Below are 14606 nucleotides of genomic sequence, written 5' to 3' on the forward strand. Positions count from 1 at the left end.
CCATTGTATAATAAAAGCTACACTTTCAGGAAATTATGTGACTCTGGGGTGGGTCTGTGTTTTTGTTTCCTGTATTTGCGTCTCTTTGGAGGGAGGGCAGCCCACCCGAGTACTCGAACCACATCTTCCACCTCCACTCTGCCCACCGTGAATGGAGCTTTCTTTACCCCGAGCCGGCCGAGAGACAGACCTGATTTACCACCAATGATCACAAATGAAAAGAGCAGCCCTGTTTAAAGTATGCGGTCCTCCTCCACCTCTCTGAGCAGCCCTTTGTCCCGAGGCCCGCGGGTGAATCCGACACAAGGCCCGCTCGTTCCTCTGCGAAAAGGTCAACAGAACTCTTAACATCTCCCTGGATGTGTTATTTTTGTATACTTTCTTTTTGGTCAAATGTGAGACCTCACCCGCGAGATATCCTGGCCGACTGTCAACACAAACACAGTCGTAAAGCAGCGAGGACGGTTTATTTCTTCTGGGCTGTGGAATGCTCCCTGAAGAGAGACAAAGATGGCTCTGCTCACTGACTCCCCAGTAAATGACATTTTGCGGTGTCATTTAGACGATTGGATGTTTAGCTGTACGAGGGCAATGGATGAATTTGAAACCTAACTATGAAATAAAATTGTAAGTTTTATGAGAGAGAAGATGCCAAGAGCAATTTTCAGCACTGAAAGGGGAAAGGAGCTCCGAGGCATACTTTGAACTAAAAATTTAAAAAGTCTTTATTTAATGTTTTGAAAAACTTTTAAACCGATTCCAACACATTTTGGTCATGCTCCGGCCCTCATCACAGAGACTAAATTGCACATAACACTAAACCAAAGAGCAGATTCGATACAAATGCCTACTCAAACATAATAAAAAACCCTCTCTGTCCTCTTTTCTTGGAGTCTTTAGTATTGATTGTCTCTGTGCCTCGATGCTGGGGTAACGAGAGCAAGGACAACATATTTAATTAGCCTTACACCCCCCCACCCCTCCCTTTTTTTTAAAATTGGCTTACACAGACAAGCTGATTTATGTCCATATTCATGTATGACTTGTCGTCTGTGAGGCTGCATGTCGAGCCTCACTTTGAATGAGCTGAAGACCATAATCCTCGCTGAATACTGTAATTTACCACCATGCAGTCTGACAGCCGGGCAAATTACAGGTCTACCGTGTCTGTATCTATAACACCTTGGGTGCTCCACTGCAGTAACATGACTCTGAACATGGCGGAAGAACCGGCTGGCCTCTTTCTTCCCGAGGTGATGCCCTTTGGTATGTGGCATGCCCCTGCCACATTTTTATAGACTTAAGATTTCTTTTTTTTTCAAGGCTGTTGTACAGAGCACGACTTGTCAGCTTTTTCTGTAATTGAAGGGTATTTTAATTCAGTCTTAATTTAACTTTAGTTGGAATAAATGCAGTGGCATTCCTGGCATGTTTCTGGCTGGTGTACCTGCAGGGGTAAAGGTCTTTAAAGTGAAGACTGGGTTTTTCTGCCTCTTGACCTGCATGCCAAGGATGACTTTGCAAGTACCCGATTCCACAGCGAGCAGCCACACCTTCCTCGTCTGGACGTTTCCCTGTGAAATCCCTCTAAAAATGTTTCCAGACCTTCGTGGCACTGTGTGTTGGTAGCAGATAATGGCTTGTTTGACTGACATGCTTGACTTAGTAGTTTCTTGTGCAGGTGAATGGAAACATGTGCTCGTAGGGCTAAATGAGGTCACCTGGAGGTCAGCCAGTGTAATGATGAACAAAAACACAGGGATTGAGGAAATGTGATCCTGTGTGGAGCAGGGAACTCCCAGCACTACAAGAGCTCACTGCCACCATGAACACTTGTTTCTTTACAAACTACTGACTTATTCTAGGTTGACAAGCAGGCTTTTTTTAAATAGACCATGCTTTATGGTGTTTAGGATTATGGGACATATACAACACATATATAACCTTTTCAACTTAAGACTGAAAAGGACCATGTGGCACGAAAAGAGGGAATACTGGCTGTGCAGGCCATACTCTTTCTGCGATTACAGAAATTGGTAAATGGATAGTTTGAATGAAGTTCATACTATTTATGCTCTGTTGGTCCTGTGTGATCTGTGTATTTCTGGCTTCTGACTTTGTTATTGCAAGTTCTCTTTTGGAATTTCTTCACTTGGATGAAATTTCCAGTCATCTGTGCAGCTGCGAGGAGCTCTGTGATATATAGTTACAACTCTCTCAGAGAGATATCCATTATGGGACACAGTGATTGAAGGCGCACACATGTGCCCAGGTGTGCAGCCTTATGACTCGGTCTCTTGTCACCATCTTAATGAGGTCCTGTCTCTCAAAAAACATATGCACAACAACTTTCTGTCTTCGGCTGTTAGAAAAAAAAACGTTCATTTCAACATTCATTTCTGCATAGATGAACATGTGATTGATGCTTTATTCTTTGTGCAGGTGGTTTATTAAGTTTAGCAAAATGCACCTCTAAAGCTGAACCATACTGTAAAGCCCCTTTACTGCAGTGAGAGAGATTAAATGTACATTTATGCACAAATTCAGCTTACTTAACTAAGCTATACTATGACAGCCAATTTTAAAGTGTTGAAGGAACCGATCTTCTCATATCAGACCAATATGTAGGATTTTTTAAATATTGAGCAAAACTTTTGCATGAAGTATTTGAGAAAACACGAAACAAGAGCCCCAATTTATCCTGTCATTCAATTCTTGTGCACTGTCGGAGATTGTAAAACAGGCAGAAGGATTTGCTATCAATAACATTATATGATTGAAGTGATGTGGAAACGTATCAGTAGTTTTATCGTTAGAAGCCACGCTGAGCATCTCTCCCGTTCATGAGGGTCATAAATTAAAGCTTCAATGGCAAAACACAGTTTTAAATCCATCAGTGATGCAGCCTGTGAGAAAACGGAAAACATTCTTCTTCCAACTCTTTAGACTCACCACTGTGTCTCTCTCAGTAGGTGACAAATATTGCTCGTGTGGAGCTCATTCTGTAAATGTGCTGTTATGTCTGAACTAGGACATTAACGTAAAAGTCACATACGTCTGAAATGACCGTCACTTTAACGGAAGGTGAAGCCAGCAATGTTACATGTTTGCAGAAGGCTTTAGTGTGATATATGCACTCCTGTTACCCGTCACCTCGTCAGCACTGTTCAGTTGCACCACAACAGGTTTGACTGGAAACCTTCTCACATCCCGTTTAAACTTCAGCAAAGAGGCGTGTTTGGGCAGGACTGTTTTCATGTGCTTTGCCCCTAGCGTAACACAAATTAATTGTTAAAGTGTAATCATTTCAGTGCCTCGCCCGGTGGTCGTTTAGTATGAAAGGAAATATACAGTACACGTAAATGTAGCTGTTCATCTTAAATGATTTTCTCCTGCAACAGTTATCTTCGCAAGGTTGAATTAGTGCCCCATTAGAGTCAAAGCTTCTCAGTGCCTGGCTTCGTCTTTTCTCACTTGTGAATAAGCCACATTTATCCGAGATAAACTAGAAAGTGTTATCTTCGTTTTGTCTGTTAGAATAGAAATTAGAGTGTATATAATCAAACAAGGAACAGTATTTGTCAAAGATTAAATAACTGCACTCTTTTCAAAGGACTGTTGTTTGCAGACCGTTGGACTCTCATCCACATACTTGTGTTTAGGAGGTTGGCGCTCTCATGTTTTTTGGAACCCGGAACGCTGCAGCTGTCGAACAGACGTTTGTCGAGCGCGGGTTTACTGGAGAGCCTGAGGAGAGGGCAGCGGGGCTTGGGTTTCTGTTTTCTTTATGGATCAGATGACCCAAGATGGTGTGGAGCAAAGAACGTGCTGAATCAGAGACGCTGCCATCCCGAGATCCCGGTCGATGAGCTCGGACCTCTAATTTCTGAACACGCATGCACACACGCTGCCTCATTTGTCATCTGAAAAATTAATCTAGAAGGCAAACAGTCCCTCTTTTGTACATGGGGCTCTGTCTCTCGTGGCTGGTATCCAGTTCTGTAACGAGCAGCAGCTGGCTCAGAGGCCTGTACTCGGGAGCTGCATCCCTCACCCCGATGAATGTGTCATTTGTTGCTTGTTTAGCAGTCGCTTTTGTTCAGACTCTGAACCATCCTCTCTCACACACACATAAATAGCCCGAACACACACAATACCCCTGCTACAGTTTGTGTAGCCCACTTATAATGGTGCAGAGCCCTAGACTTTCATGATTGCCTGGTTTTGGAAGGAAAGAAAATGGTTCTTGGAAGGCATCTGAACATTTGAAGCCAATGAAAGTTCTTGCATTCTTGTGTAGTATTTAATAGTAGTTCCTGTTACACCACAGTCATCAAATGCAGGTTGGATGTCTTTCCCCCTGTGGTTGTTTTTAATGCTTTATCTGCAGGAGTGGGGCAGTAATAATGCAATGACTTCACAGTTGACATCCAAGCCATAAAAGTGATGTCTGCTGATGACTAAAGTGGAAATTGTAGGTCATCTTCCACCATGTGGAACTTTAAAAAGAGCATTCTTTTGGTGTGTTCTGACAGGAGGCTCTTGCTTGTTCTATTTTCTCCCTTGCCTATAGATTTTTTTTAATACTGGCAAGTGTTTTTTCTTCATGGTGGTTGCAGTCAAATGTCTGTCTCCTCCTCCCTCCTCCAGCTTCCTAGTCACTGTATCTTCATAATTGGTGTGTCAGCGACCGTGGAATGTTGGAGTAACTGTTTATCATAAACTACAGCACAGAAGCATTTTTCTTTTGTTCCCCAGAGAAAATATTCATGATAGAGTAACATCTCTAGAATTGGGCTGTAATACACATGCAATGTTTTTCTTAGTTCCTCTGAATAGAACAAATCAACATCAAGACAAAATATTAAATGTCTCACTTTGCTGGGTACAAAATAGCTGCTTTTTTCTTTTTGTCCTTGTTTTCCCCGTTAATGGGCCTCTTCCCCCCCCTCTCTGCCAGTGGGTTTCCTGTCCCAACTGGAGCAAACCCAGAATGTCCAAAGAAGGATTGGGTCCAGAAGGAGTAGGAGGACCAGTCAGTGACATCAGTGAATCACACACAGAGGCAGGGGATCGAACCAGGCATTTCTGTCTTTAAATAGAAAGTGTAAAAGCAAATTTCAAACTACAGGCAAGAATACCAAAAAGTTGAGATGCTTCCTAAATAGTTTCCAGTTTGAGCATTAGATATAATTGTCTTTGTACTGTATTCAATTGAATGTAGGTCGCAATAGCTTTGCAAAGCATTGCATTCTGGTTTTATTACTTTTCTTCCCAACTTTTGGGGAATCAGGGTTGTATGTGTCTGTGTCAACTGAGGCACTTGTGATTGTGCATTAGCCTGAAAAAAATAGGGAAAGGAAGCATGTAGCTAGTTTGGCATTTAAGCTAAACAAAAGAACATTAAAAACCTGACATGACAGAAAAGTCTGCAGAAAATAAGGAGGGAAAGAGCAAAAAAAACCACTGATGTCTGAAATGTAATCTTTAATGCTTGAAGTTTGAGCCAGAGGAGTATACAGAGAGCAGAAGTGCACATTAGGAAGGAACATGTGATATCTTCAAGTGTTTTTGTATCTTTTGATTCAAACCTAAAATAATCAATTGCCACACTCATAAGAAGCCATTACAGTTCTTCTTACCATGGCCCTGTCAAAATGAGGAATTAGTCAGCTTTTGAAGCAAAGACTTGAATTGTTAATGTTTTTTAGTACTCAAAGATTGAAGTGCTTGAGTGTTTTTACTTACCTATAACTACTATGCATGCTTCCCGTGCGTCTCTTGTAATGTCCATCACTTCTCCAAATGGGAGTAGGGCCTGGTACAGGGGGTCGTGGAGCCAGAGAGGAGAGGGTTAAGGGAGGGTGGAAAATGCACACTGTCACTTAAAACAAAGACCGACTGAAAGTGGGTTAGGGTCAATGAGTTTTTGTAATAATTGAGCAATTACATTGTATAAGGCTGGAGAATGTTACTTTATAGCTTAATTAATTTAAAATGGTATGCCTCCTCACCTTACACACACACACACACATTACATTTAGAGACATGAATATTTGGAATATGCATTTATTTAATGTAGGTTTTGTCTTTTTACACTTAAATCAGGTTTTGTTGCTGTTAAGTTTGTAGAGATAAACCTGTTTGCTCATATGATGCTTTAAAATAAAGTTCAAGCCCATAACAAAGTCAAACCTAGGAATGTGAGTTATTATTTATCACTCTTTTGATTCCTATTTTCTGGCATGTATCACAGGATGAAATTAAATGAAGCCAGTATTTGAGGCGTGGATACCATCATTTCACCTGCGTTTTCAAAGTTTGAAATATAACGAAGGCCTCAAGGACAAAGTGAAAGATTATTGTGAGGCACCGTTAGCCGAGGCGTGCTTATCTTAAACAAACTCAGAAGCAGATGATAAAGAAAACCCATCTCTCCTTCTGTTTACCAAGCAATGTTGTCCAAACTGTCAGTGCCTGCTTGGGAACTCTCGTTAAACTCATCAGGTCTGTTATCTGGCTTCCAGGTGTGGTTAGCACGGGTCCTTTGTGGAGTAAGATTTCACAGCCTTTTCTACCCACACAATAGCAGTCAGATGAACAGAGCAGTGCCTCAGGCTTGGTGACACAGTCTGATTCATATTATGTACAGGGAAAAGTTGTGTTGTATAATCAAAGCAATCACAGCTAACTGTTAAAGATAAAAGTGCCCGTGCTGAATTGTATAGACTCTTTTCAACAAAATCTCTAAAGGGTAGTTTCTTGTCAGTACATGAAATGTTCAGTCAGTAATGAGATGCAATGATGAGATTTAATTACCTTACGTTGAAAAGGTTAATGAGTTTGTGTTCTGCTTGGCAAATTGCAGCTTTTTTTAGGGAGAAAAATTCAACTGCTTTTTCCATAGAAGGAGGTCTGTTAGTCATAGTAAAATACAGTATGTCAATAACACTGAGAAAGCCTCTGGTGACTTTTTTTCCTTGTCCCAGTAACCCCAAGGGCCATGGGAACTGTAAATATAAGTATGCAAAAATGCTTTCCCTGCCCCCTGGCTGGTGGCTGCACAGACCATGAACAGATTGTATTAACATGAAGGAAAGTTCACTTTATGGCCATTAGCACAGGCCATTATGGAGCCATTTTAACACATCTCAGAAAGGAATTCCCATTAAAGATCATTCATTAAGACCCACTGTGATAATTTCTTCTTTTTTTCAGAAGGATTTCTAAAGGTCTGTGCTGGGAGCATGTAGCACGATAATGAGTGAGGCACTGGAGGGATGTTTTACAGACCACTGATGTGCTACAGGCATGGAAATGATGTCTCCCTTGCTCTCCTCCATTTTGACTCTTGTACATCCTCACCCCCACCACAGATTTCCTCCCACTGATTAAACGCTAATAATCTCGACAGTCAATGGGCGGGTTAAATGAGCAATCGACCCAACTTTAGGAGCTGAGGATATCTGGGGTGGTTTTTTTACATAGTTATCATTAAATGTGGGTTTTTCTAGTCTTTCTTCTTAGATTTCTTCTTATACATTTTGGATGTTTCAGTATCTGGATAAGCAACAGCAATGTTTATTTTATTAATATGTTGTCATCATTTCAGCCATGTTTTTACTAAGATTACTGCTGTTTTCATCCTCACATAGGCACACTAAATTATTAAAGCTGAACTTGCTTCTGCATCAGACTCTCTTTTCCATGATTTGTTTCCCTTGGTTCTGTATGGGCTAAACTGATTGTGAACTCATGCTGATCATGTCTGCTTCCAGCAGCCAGAGGGTTTATGCACTCCAATCTGAAAGGTTTTTCTTTAACAACATGGATTTACTGTTAATTATCCGATGCCTTAGGACATTAAAGGTTGGCTTAACCTAATTATCCAAAGGTACAAGAGTGCATAAATACTGGGTATGATCTCAAGGTCAGGCATAGGATACTGACTAAAGGGGTACTGTGGGGAAAGTGACACTACTCATCATCAAGTATAATCTCTACACTATCACTGAATCTTGTTCATATGCTGGCCAAGTTACTTTGAAGTGTCTTTTTAAATCCTTTAGATTATCCGTTTGTCACCAGACTCTAATATCCATTTCATCTCTTACAGGATTCCGTAAAATCAGCCTTGATGATCTGCGCAAGGCCTACATCGTCAAAGATGTGCAACAGTACATCCTCCACAGGCTGGACCAGGAGGAGGCCCTGAGGCAGCACCTGACCAAGGAGACTGCCGAGATGCTCAACCAACTCCACATCAAAAGCAGTGGCTGCTTCCTCTACCTGGAGCGTGTGCTGGATGGCGTGGTGGAGAACTTTATCATGCTTCGTGAGATCCGTGACATCCCCGGCACCCTCAATGGCCTCTACCTGTGGCTCTGCCAGAGACTATTTGTCAGAAAACAGTTTGCCAAAGTCCAGCCCATCCTTAATGTAATCCTGGCAACATGTAGGCCACTTACAGTCAAGGAACTGTACCATGCAGTCTGGACCAAAAACATGACACTGACTATGGAAGAGTTTCAGAAAAAGATGGACATTCTCTCCAAGTTGTTGGTCAGTGGCCTCGGGAATACTAAAATCCTTTTTCACTACAGTTTTGCAGAATGGCTACTAGATGTTAAGCATTGCACCCAGAAGTACCTGTGTAATGCAGCAGAGGGACACAGGATGTTGGCGATGAGTTATACTTGCCGGGCAAAGCAGCTCAAACCACTCGAAGTGCAGGAATTTGCACTGCACCTTGTCAATTCCAATCTGCAGATTGAGCCATTTAATCTGGCTCTTTGGATGGTTTGGAATGGGACTCCTGCTAAAGACTCTCTGACCACCTCCATACCAAGAGAACAGGAGGTCCTGCAACTTCTGGTCAAAGCTGGAGCACATGTTAACAACGAGGATGACCATGCATCATGTATTGTACAACAGGCCCTGGAAAGGGAGGACTCTATACGGACATTACTTGACAATGGGGCATCTGTGAACCAGTGTGATTCCAGTGGAAGGACTCTGCTGGCCAACGCTGCATACAGTGGAAACCTTGATGTGGTCAACTTGCTCATTTCTAGAGGGGCAAACATGGAGCTAGAAGACAACCATGGACAAACAGCACTTACTCTTGCTGCAAGGCAGGGCCATACCAAAGTGGTCAACTGCTTAATTGGTTGTGAGGCCAACATTAATCACACAGATCATGACGGATGGACAGCCCTGCGCTCAGCAGCTTGGGGAGGACATTCAGAAGTAGTGTCTGCTCTGCTTTATGCTGGTGCCAAAGTGGACTGTGCTGATGCTGATGGTAGAACTGCTTTGAGAGCTGCTGCTTGGGGAGGTCATGAAGACATAGTCTTGAACCTTCTTCAGCATGGGGCTGAGGTCAACAAGGCAGACAATGAAGGAAGAACAGCTCTCATTGCCGCAGCATACATGGGACACAGAGAGATCGTTGAGCACCTCTTGGACCACGGGGCCGAAGTAAATCATGAAGATGTGGATGGAAGGACCGCCCTCTCAGTCGCTGCTCTCTGTGTTCCTGCAAGTAAAGGCCATGCTTCTGTTGTGAGCCTTCTGATTGAAAGGGGAGCAGAGGTTGACCACTGTGATAAAGACTGCATGACTCCTCTCCTTGTGGCTGGCTATGAAGGACATGTCGATGTAGTTGATCTGCTTTTAGAAGGCGGGGCTGATGTGGATCACACCGACAACAATGGCCGCACTCCTCTTCTTGCTGCTGCATCAATGGGTCACGCCTCTGTTGTCAACACATTGCTATTCTGGGGGGCTGCTGTGGATAGCATCGACAGTGAGGGAAGGACTGTTCTGAGCATTGCATCGGCTCAGGGTAACGTGGAGGTGGTCCGAACTCTGCTGGACAGAGGTCTGGACGAGAACCACAGGGACGATGCAGGCTGGACCCCGCTACACATGGCTTCATTTGAGGGCCACCGCCAAGTATGTGATGCCCTCATTGAGCAAGGCGCTCGATGTTCAGAGGTTGATAATGATGGAAGAATACCGCTGATATTAGCTGCACAAGAGGGACATTATGACTGTGTGCAAATTCTTCTGGAAAACAAGTCATGCATTGACGAGAGGGGATATGATGGGAGGAATGCTCTAAGGGTGGCTGCACTGGAAGGCCACAGGGACATTGTTGAACTGCTCCTGAGCCACGGTGCTGATATAGATTACAAAGACGCAGATGGACGCCCAACACTTTACATATTGGCACTTGAAAATCAGCTGGCCATGGCAGAGTATTTCCTTGAAAATGGAGCAAATGTGGAAGCTTGTGACACTGAGGGCAGAACAGCCCTCCATGTGTCCTGCTGGCAAGGACATGTTGAAATGGTGCGTCTGCTGATTAACTATCATGCTGATGTGAACGCCTGTGACAATGAGAAGCGATCCGCCCTCCAGTCCGCTGCGTGGCAAGGACACACGAAAGTTGTGCAGTTTTTGATAGAGAACGGCACACATGTGGATCATACGTGTAACCAGGGAGCGACAGCACTAGGCATAGCAGCACAAGAGGGTCACATTGATGTTGTACAAATACTTCTTGAAAATGGTGCAGACCCCAACCACGCTGATCAGTTTGGGCGCACAGCAATGAGAGTGGCAGCAAAAGGTGGCCATTCAATGATCATAAAACTTCTAGAAAAGTATGGGGGCACAACTCTAAATGGCTGCAATCCCTCCCCAGTACACACCATGGAAGAAAAAACACCACTCTCTGTAACTGGTAAAATGCAGTCCCTCACCATTAAGTCCAGTAGCTCTGGCAGCACCGGGGCAGGAGATATGCAGTCGTCTGGACGGGGTCTACCCAACGGACCTGTCCATGCTTTCAGTTCACCATCAGAATCTCCTGACTCCACAGTAGACAGACAGAAATCCTCCCTTTCAAATAATTCCCTCAAGAGCTCAAAGAACTCCTCCTTGAGAACCACATCGTCCACAGCCACAGCCCAGACTGTGCCGATTGACAGTTTCCACGGACTGACATTTACAGAACAAATCCAACAGCACTCATTGCCTCGCAGCCGGAGCAGACAGTCTATCGTGTCCCCTTCCTCTACTACCAAGTCCATTGGTCAGCAGCCATCATCTCCTTCAAATGACTTTGACTGGTCTCAGTTAAAATCCGGCCTCAAGTCAACAAAGGGAAGTAAGACCGGAAATGGGACATCAAACAGCAAAGGAGCACTGGGAGACAAGAAGAAAGTCAAGAACAGCGGATCAACCCAAGGTCAGGTTCTGGAGTACGAGATGACACAGTTTGACAAGAGGATTGCTCTTAACAAATCGGTAGCGAACATTTCAGTGAAGGATCCGCATTGCAAGATCATGATTGGTGGTTCAATTCGGCAGGAAAGGGGGCAAAGCCAAGATCAGTTCTTTATCCAGCAGCAGAGCTGCGCTGAGAAGAAGAGGAATGGCATCATGACGAACCCCAACTATCATCTACAGGGTAATCAGGTTTTCCTGAGTAGAGTATCAGTTCCTCGGACTGTACAGAACAGAGGCCACCAGGATGTTCTAGAGAACTATCCCATAGGGGAAACCGAGCTAAGCCTTAAACAAGCCCTGAAACTGCAGATTGAAGGATCTGACCCTGGGTTTAACTACAAAAAGGAGACTCCATTATAGCTGGTAAGAGATACTTTTCAAAATAGTCCTCCAGTATGTGCTCTTGTTGAAATACATCAAGCATTTGTCTGAGTTGAAATTAAGGTCAGGGTGGCGGCATGTAGGCAAGACTTTTGCCTGTCTCTTCATTTACAGTGGCTAATAATGAGGTTATAACTGGCTTTTAGTTGATACTGGATTGCGCTCAACACAACCATCATTAGTTGGTTTTAATAGGACTTGCATGAAGAATGCCTCAATCTGGATAAGCAGACCTTTTTCCTCCCAAACAAAACATTAATCCAAATCATTCCTGTACCGTTTCAGATGTCTTGAATGCCATTAGTCATGCAGACATTGGAGGGAATGTGCCAAAGCAACTGTTTTCATCTGAAAAAAAAAAATTGTGGATTTTTTTTCCTCATCAGTGGGAGACTTCAAAATAATACCTGGGAACGATTGTTGATTGCTGCCTAAGGCTTATGTGAACTGATACATTGATGTGCCTACATCTGTTACAGCCTTCTTCGTGTATTCATGCAAACTATCATTTTAATTTAATGTTATGCTATTTAATAAACAGTGTATGCACTTTTAAGAGTAAAATGACAGACATGCATTTGTTCTAATTACTTTGTATCCCATCCATGTTTTATCAAAGTAATTGTTTGAGAGAAACATACCAATGCTTTTTTATTTTATTATTTTATATTATGTTGTTCTGTCTACTTTTTCACACTGACAGCAATGTACCACTGAGTACATTGTCACAAGACCTGAGGACATAACAGTAACTGATGCCATGATATGAATTTAAGCGCATTGATAGTCTGCCTTTCTAGAGACCCCAAATAATCTGTGTTAACCTTGGATCCGTGTGCTAAACCTCTGTTGTGTGTAATATGTTAATAGCTATGGCAATTTACTTCACAAGTATATACAAGCATATTTATTTTTGGAAAAAAGCCACTTTTGCTGCATTTTGTGTTGCATTACGCTCTACCATGGTGCTGTGTTCAAAAGTTGCCTGCAGTTATTTTGGACTCCCAATTTTGTTGGTTTTGTGCGTTCGTGTATTATTACAAATATCTAAGAAAGAGGGAGGTTCATTGAAAATGTAAAAAAAAGTTCATTTTGTCCCTATGGGATTTCTCAGTTGCTTGTGTGTTTATTATTTTGTGTGTGCATAAAAACTATTTAAATAACCCATTGTGTGTACCGTCAGCAAAAGTTTGGTGCTAAATGCAGCAATTCCAAGTGAAAGCAGTGATTATTTTTGTTTAAAAAAATGCATCTGTCCGCAGAGTTACATGTATAACCTACTGCAATGCAAGAAACAAAATCCAAGCTTTGTTTCATTCTTGTCATGTGGTTAATTTCCAGTAATTCCTGCTGGATTTTTCAGGGGCATGGCACAAAAACGGCTCAAAAAGGGTTCAGCCATTAAGACAACTCATAGCTGTGAATGATATTGTTTGGAATACAGAGTTGCAAAGCCAAAGTTAAAACAACATAACTCTGTCCCACCTCCTCCCTGTGAGAAGCTGAATATCTGTTCAACAGGACTTAACCCCCTGAGAGATAGAGGGGAGGAGGTGCTCGACTGTGACGCTGAGGGAACTGAACATCTGTTTCTCATGAACTGTGTGGAGCTGCGTTAGCGTTTACAGGCCGTGTCATATTTTTGCAGGCTTTTCATATTGTCAACAATGTGCTATTTTTTGCCAAGAACTAGGATCGGGGGGAATAGAAACCTATCGCATGCACAAACACTTATAAGCCGTAGTGAAAGCTTTCAGCTCTTCAGTACTACAGTATCTCAAACGTATGCCATGAAGGGTCAATAGAAGGATTCAAGGCAGGGTCGGGTCTAGAAACAGTGTTCGAAAACATACTGTATAGTCTTATTAAGCAGTTATCTTGTTTGTCTTGACTGTGTTTTGTCTGTCATCTTTGATTTGACTGTCAGTGATTGGATTGTAAATAGCTTAACATGTACATTCAACTTTCATTTAAAAAGAATTCCTGTATTATATGAAGTGGAATTTTCTGATGTATATTAAAGTGCTTAATAAACATATTTGCTTTACTGCTGAAAAATAAATCTTTGGCGAATTTATTTACACATCAATAGGGCTGGATGTTAAAACGCACAGAACTGAGGAATGCAATCAAATAATGAGGCAGTGGGGGTATTTAAATTAATTTTCCTGCTATCTAAAGTTATAGCAAAGGTAATTTTTCACATTTTTGTCTTACTATTCACACTGAAAAATATTACTAAAGCCAAGGCCGACTAATTGATATATAAGCTTCTTTAAAGAAGCCTTTGTTGCTATAAATATAGAAATAATATGAACGGCAAAAGCCAAATAGGTGACAGAGAGGGATATGGCTGCTAGAAATTCACAAACCTGCAGTGACTCATTATTTTCTGTCAGACACCTCTTGTTTTCTTTGAATCCATAAGCCCTTTTTATATCTACTGTAGTGCTTTTTCCTCTGTATCGGGGCTGCAAAACCACAGGCTATGCTCTTAATACCTACCTCACTGTTGGTCATTTGGCGGTAGAGGGCCAAACCAGGACACTGCAGGCATCACAACACATGGATCAAGCTGAAGTGGAACAGACAAGTGTGCCAAGTACTATCGCCGCCCCTCTTCCCCTGAGTTCACTCAGTTCATCTGAGCCAAACGGGGGCTGCAAGAGAAATCAAATACAGAGATGTTTTGAGGATTTAGTTTTAGTTTTAATTCACATATAATTTACTTTATATATTTAGTACTGCAACTTCTTGCTTGTTATAATAAATCATATCTTATACTTCATTTAAAATTCAAAGTGGATTACATTCAGCAAACTGACTTCAGCTGAGCTTTTTTATTCTATCTTAGCTTTTGGCCCAGAGAGTGAGGATTGGATAAAGTTTTTACACTGACTAATCATGCTTAATTGCCTTCATCCAAC

The 14606-nt window shown here is 42.3% G+C and overlaps 1 protein-coding gene across 2 annotated transcripts in view; it reads left to right on the plus strand.

The window, feature by feature from the left end:
- ankrd50 (ankyrin repeat domain 50) overlaps window positions 1–13741 on the plus strand; it is a 35544-nt gene extending 21803 nt beyond the window's left edge. Inside the window, exons 4-5 of one of the 2 annotated variants that reach the window (XM_059345633.1) lie at window positions 8117–11661; window positions 11965–13741. In XM_059345633.1, the coding sequence (XP_059201616.1) occupies window positions 8117–11658 (3542 nt within the window). In that variant the 3' untranslated portion in view covers window positions 11659–11661; window positions 11965–13741. Of the gene's footprint in view, window positions 1–8116 lie in introns of both variants that reach the window. The other variant, XM_059345632.1, reaches the window with a different exon arrangement.
- The last annotated feature ends 865 nt before the right edge of the window (window positions 13742–14606 follow it).

Source organism: Centropristis striata, chromosome 12 (assembly GCF_030273125.1).
Source record: "Centropristis striata isolate RG_2023a ecotype Rhode Island chromosome 12, C.striata_1.0, whole genome shotgun sequence".
Classification (NCBI taxonomy): Eukaryota; Metazoa; Chordata; class Actinopteri; order Perciformes; family Serranidae; genus Centropristis; species Centropristis striata.